At 43.6% G+C, this 20,318-nt stretch overlaps 1 protein-coding gene across 1 annotated transcript in view; it reads left to right on the forward strand.

Annotated features, from left to right (window-relative positions):
• The first annotated feature begins 8,707 nt into the window (after nt 1–8,707).
• The window catches only part of LOC126158138 (sodium-dependent nutrient amino acid transporter 1-like), a 94,470-nt gene continuing 82,859 nt past the window's right edge, over nt 8,708–20,318 (forward strand). The window contains exons 1-2 of the mRNA XM_049916423.1: nt 8,708–8,713; nt 10,224–10,310. Of these exons, the coding sequence (XP_049772380.1) occupies nt 8,708–8,713; nt 10,224–10,310 (93 nt within the window). The remainder of the gene's footprint in view (nt 8,714–10,223; nt 10,311–20,318) is intronic.

The following is a 20,318-nucleotide window of genomic DNA, read 5'->3' on the forward strand; positions in this document are numbered from 1 at the left end:
ATACATACGAACCTCCGTGAAAATTTTAGTTTCAGCAATATATCGATTGCCGAATCTTTGGATATAGAAATCTATATAAACTAACAATCCAGAAATCCCACAATTCTCTTTAGCATAGTAAGAATGTTATAACTTGCATTGTACCTCTTCCTATTGCTTTAATTGCCTCAATTCCTCGTTTGGCCCCTAAAGAAACTCACGTTGATTAAAAAGAAATATGAAGGTAATTGGTGAGGAACGTGCAGAAATGAGTACAGAGGAGCCAGTTGACAGCTGGTGCCTGGCGGCTTACCGTAGGCAACGATGCTTGTGACGTCACAGCTACGGTGTCGTTAACAGTCACCGCGACTTTAAGCGGATTAGTGGAGTCGGCTCCACAAAGGTCCATCAGCCCGAGATAACCCAGCAGGGATTAAGGCGGGTAGGCGTCTAGCTTATCACCGCCGCTGAAAACGCCGCCTCTTGATGGGCCGCAAAGGTATGCCAAATGACGATGGCACGCGTCCCATCTGAATCTTTGAACAAGAAACTGTGCTTCCTATTACACCATGCCAGATATATTGTGTAATAGGTAAGTGTTAATAGGCTCTGTCTCCGATTCCAAAAGCGTTTTCTTGACTAAAAATTGTTATGTCTCTGGCAGTTTGATAACTTACAAGAAAACTATGCGAATGTGCGGTCACAACAGAAAAGTATAATGAGAACGATTCAGTAAGTAGTATCAATAGCTGTCATTGACTTCCCTCGTACAGAAGAGGTTATGGCGAGCAACTGCATTGGATTTGAATAAATGAGCTCTTCTATGGAACTGCATAAAATGGACACCGTTGAAACCACAAATTACTACAAACATACCTGAAACTTACCCAACGAGCAATAAATGCAGAAAGATCCGTGGTGATTTTCTTGAGTGAGAGAAGGCGAGGAAATTTGAGATGTTTACTGTTTAGAGAATCAGCGTGGTTTGACCTTACATGATTTACACGAACCACTAGAATCTAAACCAGAACAGACATAGGTGTGCATTCCGTTCTTTTCCGGTCTAAGGTCTTTATGACAGCAAAAGGATGTGGTACACTCCTGTAGAGCAATCTGTTTCACTTGTCATACAACGTAATAACCACTGGGTCGTACACGTTTCCTTGAAAGTGGCTATACTTCTAAGCAGGATTACAGCAATTGCGACCATATAACTTGTAGTGAAGACAGTAACAAACGTTCAGAGGTTGTCAATGTCCAGCTGCTGGTATGAGTTTCAATTTTCGAAATGTGCAGCGTTTGACATCTAGTCCAGCAGGATGCAGTTCTTTGCGCAGATCCTGAAGTCACGGTTCAAAAAGTTACTTTTTCCAACAAGGCGCCAGTAAAAGTGTTCTCACCGTACCGAAGACTTTCTAAGCTCATTTTGCTGTTCTTTCTTCGTGTGAAGTACATACTTCGTAGTGGTCTGCGAGCTGTCAAAGTGAAAAAAAAAAAACAGAGTACAAATCACTGAAAACGTCTCCAAACGATTCAGTCTAATAGCTGGGATAATTAAATATGAGTGTTTGGCAACACTGATGTCTTGGTAACTCTCATCGATCTTCAATTCACTGAGTGAGATGGGGCAGTGGTTAAGACTACCGACTTCCACTGAGAAGGAGCGATGTTTGGATCTTGTTGTCGATATTTATGTTTTCTGCGATTTGCCTGAATCAGTTTCGACCGCCAAACCAGTTCCAATTGAACTTGAGGTATATCTCTTAGAAGCTAAACATTGACAGGCCACTTAATCATCTTACATTCTGGTTCCACAATGCGTTGCCGTTATCACAGAATTTAGCTCATGAGGCACATGACGTCTGTGATTTAGACTGCCGTAAACATCATTTAATCGTCGCTACCTCGAAGATACAGAGATTTCAAGTCACTGGCTTAGTAACTTAGAGCACGTAACGAATAGCAGTATGCTTTTTTTAGGTGCCGACTAAATATTTGTTTTATTTTATGAATTTCATATATACACATATCTTCAGTGTAAACTAATGAATGAAATCTACGCTTAGAGGCACTAGCGTTACTGTCGCATTGCTTGTAAATGTTTGATTCTGGCACTGTTTGTGAAAAGCAGCACTGTGAGCATCAGATGGGTTGTAACACAGCATTCTTCTTTGTACGAGCTGTTAAATTCCATTGAAAAAAGTACATTAATCCATCTAAAAATATGATAATGTCTTCTGTAGATCAAAGGATAAAAAGTTTGCAAGTCTGAATTATACAGTAAAACATTATTTTGCCAAAACAGTGATTTCGGTATCTTAAATTGCCGATCAAGTAAACGAGTTTCGTCGAGTGGGTAATAATTGTACTACAGCATTTTCATCAGAAGCAATGCTTATGAGTCTTACTTTAAGCCGCAAATACTATGTATTGTGCTTAATTACCGAGAAGTCATAAATGTAAATGCATAATGGAGCCGATATTCTGCAGAAATGTATTTTATTTTGGATGCACTGATTTCTTACCAGTAGTACATAACGTTCTCAACCGTTGCTTCGCTTTTTAAAATTTACATCTATACGGATGAATTGAAAAACCTAAGGAATAGTTAGTTTTTTGATCACCTTAAGTGGTATTACTTACGATCTCAAGATATTCTCCACATTTCAAAAACAAATTGACTAGAATTTTCACGCATAATACTGTATTCTCGAACGGCTGAATACACTAAAACGGTAATCATGCAACCAACCCTTGCATATTCCTCCATCAAGCCTGAAATGTAAAAGTGCTTTACCGTGAGAATCCTGTAACATACTGAATAGCTCATATATACGAGTGGACACAAATTTGATTGAGACGATTGCAAATCGTAGGCTGGTATCAGACCCACAGTTATTGTGATTTAGCACAAGTACAGTAAATCCGGGAACTCTACAGAGAGTCAGCACTGCCCTTGTGATAGATTTTGTCCAACTAAGTATTCTATGAAGACGAAGCCTGCCCCTGTGCGCCTACTTTCAGTGGGATAGGAACGACATATTGCATATCTGCAGCCTGTCGAATCGTACGTTGGATTATATGCCGAACAAGTCCTTAGCTTAATTCTTTTGGGCACACAAATACACACACACACACACACACACACACACACACACACACGCACACACACACACACACACACACACACATACACGTACTAGACCTACAAATACACTCCTGGAAATGGAAAAAAGAACACATTGACACCGGTGTGTCAGACCCACCATACTTGCTCCGGACACTGCGAGAGGGCTGTACAAGCAATGATCACACGCACGGCACAGCGGACACACCAGGAACCGCGGTGTTGGCCGTTGAATGGCGCTAGCTGCGCAGCATTTGTGCACCGCCGCCGTCAGTGTCAGCCAGTTTGCCGTGGCATACGGAGCTCCATCGCAGTCTTTAACACTGGTAGCATGCCGCGACAGCGTGGACGTGAACCGTATGTGCAGTTGACGGACTTTGAGCGAGGGCGTATAGTGGGCATGCGGGAGGCCGGGTGGACGTACCGCCGAATTGCTCAACACGTGGGGCGTGAGGTCTCCACAGTACATCGATGTTGTCGCCAGTGGTCGGCGGAAGTTGCACGTGCCCGTCGACCTGGGACCGGACCGCAGCGACGCACGGATGCACGCCAAGACCGTAGGATCCTACGCAGTGCCGTAGGGGATCGCACCGCCACTTCCCAGCAAATTAGGGACACTGTTGCTCCTGGGGTATCGGCGAGGACCATTCGCAACCGTCTCCATGAAGCTGGGCTACGGTCCCGCACACCGTTAGGCCGTCTTCCGCTCACGCCCCAACATCGTGCAGCCCGCCTCCAGTGGTGTCGCGACAGGCGTGAATGGAGGGACGAATGGAGACGTGTCGTCTTCAGCGATGAGAGTCGCTTCTGCCTTGGTGCCAATGATGGTCGTATGCGTGTTTGGCGCCGTGCAGGTGAGCGCCACAATCAGGACTGCATACGACCGAGGCACACAGGGCCAACACCCGGCATCATGGTGTGGGGAGCGATCTCCTACACTGGCCGTACACCACTGGTGATCGTCGAGGGGACACTGAATAGTGCACGGTACATCCAAACCGTCATCGAACCCATCGTTCTACCATTCCTAGACCGGCAAGGGAACTTGCTGTTCCAACAGGACAATGCACATCCGCATGTATCCCGTGCCACCCAACGTGCTCTAGAAGGTGTAAGTTAACTACCATGGCCAGCAAGATCTCCGGATCTGTCCCCCATTGAGCATGTTTGGGACTGGATGAAGCGTCGTCTCACGCGGTCTGCACGTCCAGCACGAACGCTGGTCCAACTGAGGCGCCAGGTGGAAATGGCATGGCAAGCCGTTCCACTGGACTACATCCAGCATCTCTACGATCGTCTCCATGGGAGAATAGCAGCCTGCATTGCTGCGAAAGGTGGATATACACTGTACTAGTGCCGACATTGTGCATGCTCTGTTGCCTGTGTCTATGTGCCTGTGGTTCTGTCAGTGTGATCATGTGATGTATCTGACCCCAGGAATGTGTCAATAAAGTTTCCCCTTCCTGGGACAATGAATTCACGGTGTTCTTATTTCAATTTCCAGGAGTGTATTTATTTGAGTCAGTATAGTCCCAAGAACGAAACGAAGTAGGATCAATTCCAGTTTTCGACCACGATACCGGAACTATTAATGTTCTCCTAAATATCACCAGTTCCGACCGCCCTTCGCCCGCTTTCGGATAGGGGTATTTCTTCCAATCGAACCGGGAATTCTACAGCGCCCCGCGGCGTACTCACAGAACTGAAGTAAACAATAACAGATGAGAGCACAGTTGTCCTCGGTATACGTGAAACATAATGCGTAGCCTCAGAAAGTGGCTCCGGTCCTACAAAAGAGCTATCAGTCAAATTATGACTAAATTCCTAAACAAGACATCTGACTGTACAAACAGCTCTAAATAGGGAGGAAGGGGGACATGTTTCAGAGGCAACAGTTCGAGATTTTCAGTTTTCATATATTCACAAAAAAAGACAAGTCTACTGGCCCGTTGCCATCGAGGTCATGGACGAAACGCTAGCTGCGTTGGTGAAGGACGGGAAGGCAGTTGTCCGTGGTTGTTTCAAAGGAACAGTGTTGACATTAGCCTAAAGTGATTTAGTGCAAGCACGAAAAACCCAGTCAGGATGGCCCACGAGGATCTGCATCTTGTAGGAGGAACAGGAAGCAGGATTCTTGTTTCGTGGTCAAGGAATGCCAGAGTCTTTACGTATTCATTTACAATTGTGTGCTCGCTTCTTCCTATAGGTAACTGTCAGGTACGTTTATGGTGCAAAGAGGTTTAAAGCTAAATGACTCCTTCATTTTTGTCTCGTGTCAATAAACTTGAAAAGCCAAAATTTCTCCGATGGCAGGTGGAAAAAAAAAATTAATGGATTTTTCAGAGCCACGGGTGCACTACAACTGTTTCATTACATTCAGTGAATCTGTAATTTACTGAGACTTAGTTCCTTGTTTACGTACAAAAACCTTTCCAGTTCAGAGTATACACTGCCTGACAAACAGTGTAAAGCAACCATAAGGAGAGGGGGAAAGAAAGTGAAATTCACAGGATAGTGGGTACATGATGCTATTTAAGTGATTACAAAAGAGAGTCAAATTTACAAAGAATTTGACTATATGAGCTCACTTATCAGTATGACACTGCACCCACCATGGTCTGGATGGATGCACTGATTCGGATGGGAAAGCTTGTCACGAGGCAGTTGCATCGTCTCCTGACCCACAAATGTTGTAACTGGACGCTGATGTCCTGGTTACTGGCCCGGGGACGGAGTTGACGTCCGGTCTGGTTCAACACGTGTTCTATCGCTGACAGATCTGGTGGTCTTGCTGGCCGCAGGAGTACCTCAGCATCACGCACACAGTTCGTAGAGGTACGTGTCAAGTCTGGACGAGCGATGTCCAGCGGAAAAATTGTACGACGATGCACGGTGCTGTCCCATGAGAGGTAACACATGAGGATGGGGGATGTTCGTGACGTGCCACGGTGCTGCCAGAGTTCGCTAAATCACACCAACCGTGACGCCATACCCGATGGCTCCCCATTGCGTGAATCCAGGAGTAAAATTTTTGTACTTCGCCAAAACATTGGCAAAATGTGGCCTCTCACTACGTCATCGCCATACTCACCGACTATGATGACCCAGAACAGCGTTTCATCGCCGGACACATTGTGACACCATTCATTAGATGTCAATCTACCCACTCACGGAACCACTGCATACGCAGCCGTTTGTGTTGTGGTGTTAACGGCAGCTGCTAATTTCGGACCAATGATGCGAGATGACACCGAATGTTGCAAGAAGTCCATTACTTATTTTCAGATACCAGATGGATGTGTGAAGGGGATACGGCGTGCTTGTTGTACAATATCGCGATTCTCCGCTGTGGTGATCAGACATAGTCATCCCCATGAAGGCCAACATCGAACCACTGTCACATCCGCATGCTCCACAAATCTGGACATTGCACGATTCGGCCAGAAGGGCAAATTGTCTCTATAAAGTAATGGTAATGGTGTCTCACACGAGTACGTGGCTTCTCCGTGTCCTTCACACCGTTCACTCAAATCTGACGCTCTTCATTGCTCTTATGTACCCTACCAGGCCTGGTAACAACACTGATCACGACGAACACTAATGCAATCTGGCGGCCAATTTACCTGTCATAGAGAATTGTCATTGCAATCACTTACGTATCCGCCGATGGTGTGTACGTGTACAAATTACATTAATATCCGATCATGTCTTCTGGGTGCTTCATTTGTTCAAATGGTTCAAATGGCTCTGAGCACTATGGGGCTTAACATCTGAGGTCACCAGCCCCCTAGAACTTAGAACTACTTAAACCTAACTAGCCTAAGGACATCACACACATCCATGCCCGAGGCAGGATTCGAACCTGTGACCGTAGCGGTCGCGCGGTTCCAGACTGAAGCGACTAGAACCGTTCTGTCACAGTGACCGGCGCTTCATTTGTTTTGTCAGACAGTGTAATTGGAATATCTGTGCAAATTCGGTTCACAATAGTCTTTCCGTGGCAACAAAATAATGTACGCTGTGTGCAGCTCTGCCATAATGAAGAGAGAGATGGAAAACAGCACGAAAAAATAGCGTTCGAAATGCGTATCACATCTGCGATTAGATTAGCTCGTACGCTATAGTAGATGACGGTAAGTCCCCTGATAACAGAATTTTGTCATCAGAAATTGTACTTGCACTTCCCTCCCCTTTCGTGTACTTCACGTTTCTGAAATATTGCGAGCACACTTCTCTGTCACATCGCACTCCTGTTGTCTAAGGCAAGCGATATCGCAGTTGGGATAGAATCGTGGTCATATTCCTTATACCAGTCACCAACAAATACCTTCGCCACCTTTGGATGAAATTTCTGCTCAGTGCTCAGAACTGTTGCCACAGGCTATGGACAACATAAGAACGAACGTACGACCTTCTGGACAGACTTGTTAAGCGTGATTTGCTTCTATCAGTTAATGGCCCCTGATCACAGTTTATCTGGTAAATTAGGTTGCTTTCTGTTCATTAATTTTATACTTTACCTGCACAGGAAAGAATATGGAACGTTCTTAAGCGATCTGTACGGTTATGACACTTCGTTCTGCATGGGAAAGACGGGGAGGAACAAAAGTAGTGATAATAATTACAGGTTTCCTTATTAAAGATAAATGGCAGGTTTGACTGAAAATTTCACAATTTGCTTATAAGAAATGAACTTTGTAATATGTGTTGTATGAGTCCAATACAGTTCTTCTACTTAGCGCTTTCGAGTAACTTCTACGATGGCAATTGTATTAAAAGCGATAAGAACTTGTTCCGTACTTGGCAGTTACGTATATTTTCTTTTATAACGTGCAGACTTCTTTCCCAGAAATATGTTTGCAAAGACTATTTGCTTCCTCTCCCCTTCTCTCCCTACTCATTCCCTTTCCCCCTCCACAGTCACTATAGACCAACCAAATCTTTTCTGCCTGACAGAACGCTTCGGTGTAGGCAGCAGACAGAGCCATTTCAGTTTACTGCCTCATCATGAGTTGTTGCGTCTGGACGAATTCTAATGTATTATTTCAACATTACATGGGCGCTAATTGGTTGAAGCCCTCGTGGATGCATGGGGAAATTCGTCCAAGACACTATCTACAGTGCATATCGTATTCCGTCTGTAATACTCGTTCCGTATGCATGAAAGTTATCTTGGCAAATACGGTTCCTTTTATTTAAACTGTTTTCATTGGTCCCTGGCGAATAAGAGTAAGAGTACGAAATTTTCGCACGCTACGAAAATGCTACAATACTTGCATAAAGAAAGGTATGGGAGTTAATCGCTAGAAGTAACGAAGCCGATGGAAACGCAAGCACTGAATTGTTAATATAACTTTTTTGTTTCTCCTTCAGGCAAAACGTCTCTGAATCACATGACTACGACAACAGCTTAGCAGTGAAGGTCTAAAGAACCCCTCGGCTTGCGAGATAAACGCTGATAAGGAACTGTGATGTGCGGTATATAAACTTGCCTTGCATTGGCTCGTATTTCTGAAGTACTGCCAAGCCACGGGTGAACGGGAAATCGATGTGTCTGCCGCGCTGCACCCTCAAAGAAACCAAATTCCCACAACGGCGACCATGGAGGTAAATGCACCAGTGAACTACACCTGTAGCTTGAATTATTTATGCGTCAAAACTGCAACGAGACACGATCAAATTATCCAAAGAATGTAGCAGTCTTATGACTTACCATCCCAACGTCTGTTACTGTGTTTCCAATTAAACTCTACCCGAATGCATGCTACACTAATTGTGGAAATTGCGATGGACAGATTAATGTACATTAGTGTCATATCCCGTAAATTACTATGTGCCTTCTCATTGCAAGCCTGTTGTTATAAACACTCTACTGGTGCACTGCCTTTGCTTTGCTCTCTATAACTGAACTAAGTAAATATCTGTAAGTTCCATACGAGAATCCTGACGTGTAATGATCTGACCAGTTGGACTCATGTCCCCCATTGGCTGTTTTTAAACAAGTCAAATATAACTTACTTGACACTACTACCTGATCCGGTTATGTTCTTTAGGAAATATAACCGAAATCAGTGTTCTACTCCTCAACGCATGTTTTGAGCATAGAAGACCTTGCATCATACATATAGCATTACACCAGTTGACTTTAAATGTCCTTAATTTACACAGCTATGATGGACATTTAATCAGTTATTGGTTCGGCTGCTCTCACTTTGAAAGCAACGTTTAACATGTTCTAGCCTTATACAGGCGTTGCATTGCTCAAACTACCACTGTTGTACTGCATCTACACACATACTGTGAAAACCATCGTGAAGTACAGGTCAGGGGTTGCTTTGCGTTGTGCCACGTGTTGAGACTTTTTCCAGTTCCATTCGTGTATCAAGCGTCGGAAGAATGAGTGCTTGAACACATCTGTGCGCGCCGTAGGTGGTTTAATCTTGTCTTAGAGCTTTCCACAGTAGCGTTACGAAGGGCGTTGTTAAATATTCCTAGATTTCTCCGTACTGTTACTTGAAACTTTGTCATTTTTCGGTATAACTTCAGTTTTTGTGTTGGTTTTTATGGCTTGGCATTTACTTGACGTAGGGCTCTAAACAGACGTCCACCAACCAAAATGATGCTAGATCGATGTACAGTATATGTATCTCAGTATTCAGTGTCTACAGGCCGTAACCTACAAAGACTTATATTCTGCTCAGATTTATCACTTTGACGTCTAACTTTTCTTATACGGCGAAATTGTCCACGTGACGGATGGCTGCTGTATGTTTTATAACTGACAGTAAATACTTTGCGGAATAATCTGACATTTGAATAAAAATACCCCAACAGCGACTATGGGACATGATTTGTTGTGTTCTTTTATCCCGTATAAGATTTTCTATTTCTGCTCTGTATTGTGAAACGGCGGCTACTCTTAACATGTCTTTAGAACTAAAATATTTATATCCGAAGAATGTGTAGCAAGCCATGGCGGTCCAACTATGCACAGCTCAGTGCATCACAACAATAACACAAAAAATAATTATCATGTGCAGAATACAACGATGAAGTTGTCATTTAACTGTTTTCGTTCCGAGTATATATATTATAACAACGTTCTTACTGTTCACAGGGTCAAGGAAAGGATAATCATGCCTATGAAGGCAGTGAATTAGATCTGACAAGTCGAAATCAGCACAATGCAGAGGGAACAAATGAGGTAAGCCAAAAGTTTTGCAGTTCTTTTTAAATTTTTTCAACTTTTTCTAGATGTGACCGTTATGCAAGTAAATGACGGCTTTTCTTTTTATGCCATACGCATTTGGCTTAATTTTTTGGTGAAGCATTTTCAGTGGTGATTTGTGATCTTATTAGTCCATGTGTTCCGTAATGGAGTTGCACTTATTTGGTCTGTGTGCCTCAGGACGTCTTGTTTTTGGTGTTTATCGAACAAATTTCAGCTAAACACCTAACGTTCACCGTTCACTGTGTGTCGGTTGTGTGTGTTTACTACAAATAGTGCTGCGAATTGTAGCTTTTTTTGGAAACACTAGCTACAGTAAACTCACACACCAAAATACTGTGAACAGTGAATGTGAGGTATTCAGTTGAGATGTGTTTAATAAACGCCGGTAATTGGACATCCTGATGTATGTAGCCTAAGTACAACTCCAGGAGGGTGCATATGGATTAACAAGATTACAAATCGTCCCTGAAGACGTATGAAAAATGACAGGAGAAAAGCAGCGTTTCATTTAATAGCATAATGGACTACTAGTTCAAAACTATAGAAGCAGCTAAGGAATGACGGGACATAAAAAATGATCTGTTGGGTAAATTGAGACCAGATGTATTCGAAAAATACAATTACGTTACCACCATTAATTTCTCGTGTAGGAATCACGAGAATAAGAGGATATTAGTGAGTGTACACAGGCATACAGTGATTTCCCGTCGCTCAGTGCACGAATGAAATAGGACAGAAAATAATATTGGTACGACGGTATAGTGGCTTGCGGAATCTGTACGTATATTTAGAGTGAGATGACGAGGCTCATGGGTGGCAGAACGTTAAATGGTCGGTTAGAAGGAGAAAAGGAGTGCGAAGGTAGGAGGCTTGAGAAAACTTGAGCTCATTGGACATATGGCTAAGGAGATAGGCAGATTAGCGAAGACGTCAAAAGTGGAAATGAGATATGCGTTTAAACAAATGAAAGCTTTATTTGATACATATAACGTAGAAGCTAAAATAAAAAAAAATGGAGTCGGTATGAGAAATAAGGTTTAGGAAGTGGCTCCACTGCATAGGAAAAATCGTTTGGAGAATTTTTGTAACAAAGCGAATTAAATAGTTTTCTTTCGGTTCACGGCAGTGAATATTCTTCTCCGTCCTTAAACTAAAACACGGGATACCAGAACATATTTGAACGTTTCCATCTAACGACGAGCTATTCTCAGATCAGTAACATTTATGACGTACGGGACGTTTGTGCTCGGGAAGTTATGTGTTTTTCCAGAACTCGTAGTACGTCAGTAACGCTTATGCTTAGGATTAGAACTATTGACAACAGAAAAAATGGTCCATTGGCATAAAATGGTGTTGTTTAGCAACAAGCAGTTTGCTACTAAATGGTTAGCAGCCGAATGAAAGACAGTGTACTAGTAAATGCACCGTCAGCTGTGGGAGGAGAAACCGCCAATTATACGAAACTAATAAATGTATATGTGGAAGTAAATGTGATACTGGCAGACGTAATTAAAGTTTAACGTCCCGTCTGTATGGAGGTAAATGGAGATCCAGGCGTATTTTTGGACCGTGTTGAAAGAAGGGATTTAAGGAAGGCACTGAAACACTGAACCTAGATTACTATATTGTAATTTAAATCACACAGAGAAACTACGACAAACCGAAATAATGGCTGAGAGAAGATACCATCTATAATACGAATTACATGTGATTAGCTGTGTTTGCAAGTCGAGGGCGGTCACTTCCATCACCTTTTATGAATCACATTTATTTCCCCATGAACAAGGTATGACACATTCATTTCATTTCGTGATTTTTATGCGAAGCCTATAAGGGGAATTTAGGGAAATGTTTGTTTGTGGGGCCTCTTTCGAATGGGACATCCTGCATAATATAAGTTATCTGTATAACAGTGTAGCAAGACGCTAATAGCACTCTTTACATCAAGCTTCTTTCTGGTGGACTAGTTTAAAGAAAGGATAGTTTATGCTGATAACTACTAGCTGCTAGATTTAAAGATATCATTGCCTACGTCTAAATGCCTGAAGATTTATCCACACTGTTACGATCAGCTTAAAACAATTAATAAAACCCTTGAAACACTTAAGAAAGGGACTGCCTTCGGTCCATATCGTACGCCAGTCAGATTCCTTTCAGAGTATGCCGATACAGCAGCTCCGTTCTTCGCTCGTAGAAAGATCCGTGCCCAAAGACTGGAAAGTTACACAAGTCACATCAAGAAAGGAAGTATGAGTAATCCTCTAAATTACAGACCCATATCAAAAACGGTTCAAATGGCTCTGAGCACTATGGGACTTAACTTCTGAGGTCATCAGTCCCCTAGAACTTAGAACTACTTAAACCTAACTAACCTAAGGACATCACACACATCCATGTCCGAGGCAGGATTCGAACCTGCAACCGTAGCAGTCGCGCGGTTCCAGACGGAAGCGCCTAGAACCGCTCGGCCACCACGGCCGGCCGACCCATATCACTAACTTCAATCTGCAGTAGGATTTTGGAACATATACTATGGCAGAACATTATAAATCACCTCGAACAAACCGATATGTTGACAGATAGCCGACATGGATTCAGAAAATATCGTTCTTGTGAAACATAAGTAGCTCTTTATTCTCACGAAGTAATGAGTGTTACCGACAGGGGACGTCAAATTGACTTCTAAGTAAATTACAGGATTACGGAGTATCGTCTCAGTTCTGTGAGTGGATTCGTGATTTCCTGTAGAAAGGCCACATTTTGTAATAACTGAAGAAAAGACATCGAGTAAAACAGGAGCTATGTCTGGTGTTCCCCAAGGAAGTATTATAGGCCCTCTTTTGTTTTAGATCTATGTAAACGATTTAGGAGACAATCTGAGCAGCCCTCTTAGACACGACAATTGTCGTTAAACATCCACTGCAAGCGATTGCGGTACTACACTATATGATAAAGTATCTGGACACCCCCAAAAATATACGTTTTTCGTATTAGATGCATGTGATGCCGCCTACCGTCAGGTACTCCATATCAGAGACATCAGTAGTCATTAGACATCATGAGAGAGCAGAACGGTGCGCTCCGCGGAACTCAAGGACTTCGAACGTGGTCAGATGATTGGTTGTCACTTGTGCGATACGTCTGTATCCGAGATTTCCAACTCCTAAACATCCATAGGTGCATTGTTTCCAATGTGGTAGTGAAGTGGAAACTTGAAGGGACATGTACAGCACAAAAGCGTACAGGCCGACTACGTCTGTTGACTGACAGAGACCGCCGACTGTTGAAGAGGGTCGTAATGTGTAATAGGCAGACATCTATCCATATCATCACACAGGAATTCCAAACTGCATCGGGATCCACTACAGTTACTATGACAGTTAGGCGGGAGGTGAGAAAACTTCGATTTCATAGTCGAGCGGCTGCTCATAAGCCACACATCCCGCCGTTAAATGCCAAACGACACTCCGCTTGGTGTAAGGAGCGTAAACATTGGACGATTATTGTGTGGAGTGACGAATCACGGTACGCAATGTGGCGAACCGATGGTAGGATGTGAGTATGGCGAATGCCCAGTGAACGTCATCTGCCAGCGTGTGTAGTGCCAACAGTAAAATTCAGAGGCGGTGGTGTTATGGTGTGGTTGTGTTTTTCATGGAGGGGCCTTGCACTCCTTGTTGTTTTGCGTGGCACTATCACAGCACAGGCCTACATTGATGTTTTAAGCACCTTCTTACTTCCTACTGTTGAAGAGCAATTCGGGGATGGCGATTGCATCTTTCAACTCGATGGAGCACCTGTTCATAATGCACGGTCTCTGGTGGAGTGGTTACAGGACAATAACAAACCTGGGCCTGCACAGATTCCTGACCTAAATCCTATAGAACACCTTTGGGGTGTTTTGCATCGCCGACTTCGTGCCAGGCCTCACCGACCTACATCGATACCTCTCCTCAGTGCATTACTCCGTGAAGAATGGGCTGCCATTCCCCAAGAAACCTTCCAGCTTCTGATTGGACGTATATCTGCGAGAGTGGAAGCTGTCATCAAGGCTAAGGATAGGCCAACATCATATTGAATTCCAGTATTACCGATGGAGGGTGCCACGAACTTGTAAGTCTTTTTCAGCCAGGTATCCGGATAGTTTTGATCACATAGTATAAGTGCGGCTTCTTGCCGTCCGGCTTTGCAATGAGCTGCTTTATGCCGACTGAGCTGTTAAGGTAATTGAGGGACCGGTGCTGCTTCATTTTACATAATCGCATAGACTATTATATACGGTCGGTTTTTGATTATTTTTCCTGTATATGGGATTCCGTTAGTTCACCAGGTATTGATACTCATGGTATCACGGGAGCGATCTACGTTGTTTAATGCTATTTTATAACTTACGTCCGCTACAAAGCGAATATGGACTTGTCATGCTGAACAATGTTGTACTGTTCCTTTGCTTACTCAACCGTAGCCACGGTGTTGTACGGTGTGTCTCTACAGGGAACTACATCTAAATTATTAAGTTTATTGAAGCTAATGAGAGGTTTGTAAATAAAATAGAAAATCAGTGGCTAACTTTGAGAGACGAAATAGACAAGGCAGCACAGCAACAGTCATGTAAATAGATGAAGCTTCACAGAAATTCTTAGGTAACATGCGAGATATAAAATTTAATTTAGGAAAGGAGAAAATGTTAAAATGTTGTAAGTGACGCAGGTAAATGAGAATATCACGTTGAAATAATTAGACTGATTGTAAGTGCGAACTGGCAAAACACAAACGGCTGGAAATCAAATGCAAAACGTATAACTATGAATGAATATAGGGAAGGTGGATTCTGCATGTAGTAAAATTTATGACAGTAAAGATGCAGTTGTGTGAAATTCAAGAGCTCAGATGCCAATCTGGTACTAAAGGACGACTGAAAAGTGGAAGGAATGTATAGAAAGGTTATGTAAAGAAAAGAAACTTGCGTATGGATGAAAGTGAGTTCGGGTGAGCGATACTGCGAGAAGAATTTGACAGAGCACTGAAAGACCTAAGTAGAAACGTTTCAGCTGGAACAGATATACTCGCTGAGCAATCCTAGGGAAAATCAACCATGTTAAAATTAATTGACTTGGTGTATAGGTAGACAAAATACCCTTAGACTTAGAGATGAATGTAATAAACATCATACTAAAGAAGGCAAATGTTGACAGGCACGTATGAGTATTTCCGAACCCTAGGTTAATGAATTATGATTATAAAGTACTTGAAGGATGAAACGAGTGGTAGAAGCCTACTGGGGATGATCAGCTTAATTCTGGAGAAACGAAGGAACCTGCGAACCAATTACGACCTTATGTCTTATCTTAGATGATACGATGAAATAAGGTAAATCGTTATTAATAGCTTTTGTAGACACTTAATGTTTTTGACGCTGTTGAATGGAATACACTTGTCGAAATTCTTAAGCTATCAGGCAAACACACAGGGAGCGAAGGCTGTCTAAAACTTGTACAGCAGCCCGACTACGAAGAGTTGTACATATATATTCTAAAGGATTATGCCTTGTTGATGCAACCACTCTCTTCTGTCATTGGCCTTTCGTTTCATTTGCATGTAATTGTCGCATCCTATCCTCTTCTAGATGCCTCCCAAGTACTTCATCCTATCCCGTCTTCTTCCTTTCCTTCCGAGCACTTTCGCTTCAAGAATATTAAATGATGAAGGTGTTGTGTCAGATGACATATCCAGCATACTTTATTTTTCTCTTTTCTATTTCCTTTAATAGCCTTCTGCTGGCTTCCCTCAAGACTTAGATGTTGATTTTTCTTTCCGTATTGCTCATTCTTGCCATCTTCCACCATAACCATATTTCAGTAGCTCCATGTCGGCTACTTCCCAATTCACCCAGACCACAAGTTCTACATACATAGAGCAGTGTGCTCCATGCAAGTGATTTTGCAAATGATAATCGGACTTCAGTATTCACATGTTTGCGGGTTAAAATGTTTTCCTTAGTCATAAATGCCTACTGCCAATATTATCCTTCTGTTCACTTCCATTAAGCATCTATTGTCCTCTGTGATTATGTTGCCAAGTTTACAAAACGGTTTCTCCTGCTTCGTTCTGACGTTGAGAAGGTTATGAGAAAGTGTTCTATCCTACTAAACTAATCTAAACTCCTTTTGAACAGGCCTTGGAAGACCTAGCGGCACCGACCGGTCGCCATGTCATCCTCAGACCACAGGCGTCACTGAATGCGGATATGGAGGGACTCGTGGTCAGCACACCTCTCCCCCGGCCGTAAGTGAGTTTACGAAACCGGAGCCGCTACTTCTCAGTCAAGTAGCTCCTCAGTGTGCCTCGCAAGGGCTGAGTGCAAACCCGCTTGTCAATAGCGCTAGGCAAACCGCATGGTTACCCATCCAAGTGGTAGCCCAGCCCGACAGCGCTTAACTTCGGTGATCTGACGGGAACCGGTATTATCACTGCGGCAAGGCCGTTGGCATTCTACCCTACCCCTCCATGTTTTTCATTCTGTATGTACACTGAGGTGTCAAAAGTCATGCGATACTGACATGCTCCTTATACAGATGGTAGTAGTATCATTTAGGGTATGAAAGGGCTGTGCATGGGCAGAGCTGTCATTTGTACTCAGGTGATTTATTTGAAAAATTTTCCGACATGATTATGGTCGCACTACATGAATCAACAGACTCTGAACGCTGTATGGTAGTTGGATGTAGATGCATTGGACATTCCATTCCGGAAATCGTTAGGGAATGTAATATTCTGAGATCCAAGAGTGTGCCTGGAGTGCCAAATATTGGGCATTAACTCTCATCACGGACAACGCAGTGGCCGATGGCCTTCACGTAACGACCTAAGGCAGCGGTGTTTTCGTGGAGTTGTCAGTGCTATCAGACAAGCATGAAATAAGCGCAGAAATCAATGTGGGACGTACGACGAACGTATCCGTTAGCATAGTGCGGCGAAATCTGATGTTAATGGGGTATGGCAGCAGACGACCGACACGAGAATCGTTGCTAACAGCACATAACCCGTAGCCCCTCTCCTGGGCTCGTGACTATATCGGTTGGACCCTAGGCGACTGGAAAACCATGGCCTGGTCAGATGAGCCCTGACTGCAGTGGGTAATAGCTGATGGTAGAGTTCCAGTGTAGCGCAGATCTCACGAAGTCATGGACCCGTCATCAGTAAGGCACTGTGTAAACAGGTGATGGCTCCGTAATGGTGCGGGCTGTGTATACGTGGAATGGACTGGGTCCCCTGGTCCAGCTAAAGCGATGACTAACTGGAAATGATTACGTTCGCTATTTGTAGATCATTTGCAACCAATTATGGGCTTGAAGTTCCCATGATAATGCGTCATATCACTGGCCACAACTGTTCGAGATTGCTTTCAAGATCATGCTGGACGGCTCGAGCGATTGATTTGGCTACGCAGATCGCCCGACATGAATCCCATATAACATTTTCGGAACGTAATCGAGAGGTCAGCACGTGCACAAAGTCATGCACTGGCAACGATTTCGCAGTTATGGACGGCTATAGAGTCACCATAGCTCAATTTTCTGCAGGGGACTTCCAGCAATTTGTTGAGTCTATGCAAAGTCCATCTGCTGCACTGCGACGGGAAAAAGAAGGTCCAATACGATATTAAGAGGTAACCCAAGACTTTTGTCATCCCAGTGTAGAACAAGTGGTGAAGGAAACCAAGGAGAAATTAAGAAAAGGGAAGTAATGTTAATAAGAAGAAATTAAAAATTTGTGATTTGCTCATGACATCGTAATTCTATCAAAGAGGGCAAAGGACATTGAAGATCAATTGAGCGGAATGAATAGAGTCCTGAAAACATAACCGTAATCGAATTAATTCTGGAAAGGGTCAGGGAGTTAGATAAGGAAACGAGACACAAGAAGCAGCAGTTGATGCTTGTAATTTGGACAGTGAAATAGCTGAAGATCACTGAAAGAGGACTTAAAATGCAGTCTGGCAATAGCAAGAAGAGCGTTTCTGAAAGAGATAAATGTGTTAACATCGAATCCAAATTTAAGTACCCATTAAGCATTTGTCTGGAGTCTAATCTAATACGCAAATGAAATGTGGACCATAAACAGTACAGATGAGAAGAGTAGAAGCTCTTGGAAAGTAGTTTTGCAGAAGATTACTCTTCGAGTACCTAATCGAAGAGCGCTGCCTCGAATTGTGGAGGGAAGAGCTGTGTGGCAAAACTTGACTAAAAGAAAGAATGAGTCGACAGCGAATGAATAATGGAGGAGTAGTTTGTTTGGTAAAGGTGGAAAGTGTGAGGGATAAAAACTGTAAAGGGAACTAAAGCTTGACTGCAGTAAACCAGTTTACGTGCATGTAGGATACAGTAGATATGCAGAGATGACAAGACGTACATAGGACAAAGTAGCGCGCACCAAACCAGTCTTTTGGATTGAAAACCACAAGTGTCTGTATATTAAAATATTATTTCCTGCTACAGTCTGGAACCGCACGTCCGCTACGGTCGCAGGTTCGAATCCTGCCTCGGGCATGGATGTGTGTGATGTCCTTAGGTTAGTTAGGTTTAAGTAGTTCTAAGTTCTAGGGGACTTATGACCACAGCAGTTGAGTCCCATAGTGCTCAGAGCCATTTGAACCATTTTATTTCCTGCAGTTGTCCTTTGAAATGAACTCGTTTAATGTAGGAAATTTACACTAGCCTATTTAACACAACTACCACACGTTCTCATAACATCCTCTAAGCGTTCTCCTTATTCTCTTAAACAAGTTTGTCTTTCGCATATAGTCTTTAGTGAATTTCAAAAGCTATTGAAAGTAAATGTCACATAAGTGGTCAGTTTCGAAACAGTCCACTAACGATTCAAATTTCTCTCTTGCTGGAAAAATTCACGCTTGCTTAAAATGGATTAAAACCTTAATAAATACACTGACAGAAAAAAATCGCGATACAAAATAATTAATGTAGAGTAACGAAATTTCGGGAATACCTTTATCAAGGTACAGGGTGTTTCAAAAATGACCGGTATACACTCCAGGAAATTGAAATAAGAACACCGTGAATTCATTGTCCCAGGAAGGGGAAACTTTATTAACACATTCCTGGGGTCAGATACATCACATGATCACACTGACAGAACCACAGGCACATAGACACAGGCAACAGAGCATGCACAATGTCGGCACTAGTACAGTGTATATCCACCTTTCGCAGCAACGCAGGCTGCTATTCTCCCATGGAGACGATCGTAGAGATGCTGGATGTAGTCCTGTGGAACGGCTTGCCATGCCATTTCCACCTGGCGCCTCAGTTGGACCAGCGTTCGTGCTGGACGTGCAGACCGCGTGAGACGACGCTTCATCCAGTCCCAAACATGCTCAATGGGGGACAGATCCGGAGATCTTACTGGCCAGGGTAGTTGACTTACACCTTCTAGGGCACGTTGGGTGGCACGGGATACATGCGGACGTGCATTGTCCTGTTGGAACAGCAAGTTCCCTTACCGGTCTAGGAATGGTAGAACGATGGGTTCGATGACGATTTGGATGTACCGTGCACTATTCAGTGTCCCCTCGACGATCACCAGTGGTGTACGGCCAGTGTAGGAGATCGCTCCCCACACCATGATGCCGGGTGTTGGCCCTGTGTGCCTCGGTCGTATGCAGTCCTGATTGTGGCGCTCACCTGCACGGTGCCAAACACGCATACGACCATCATTGGCACCAAGGCAGAAGCGACTCTCATCGCTGAAGACGACACGTCTCCATTCGTCCCTCCATTCACGCCTGTCGCGACACTACTAGAGGCGGGCTGCACGATGTTGGGGCGTGAGCGGAAGACGGCGGGACCATAGCCCAGCTTCATGGAGACGGTTGCGAATGGTCCTCGCCGATACCCCAGGAGCAACAGTGTCCCTAATTTGCTGGGAAGTGGCGGTGCGGTCCCCTACGGCACTGCGTAGGAT

This window comes from Schistocerca cancellata, chromosome 2 (assembly GCF_023864275.1).
Source record: "Schistocerca cancellata isolate TAMUIC-IGC-003103 chromosome 2, iqSchCanc2.1, whole genome shotgun sequence".
Classification (NCBI taxonomy): Eukaryota; Metazoa; Arthropoda; class Insecta; order Orthoptera; family Acrididae; genus Schistocerca; species Schistocerca cancellata.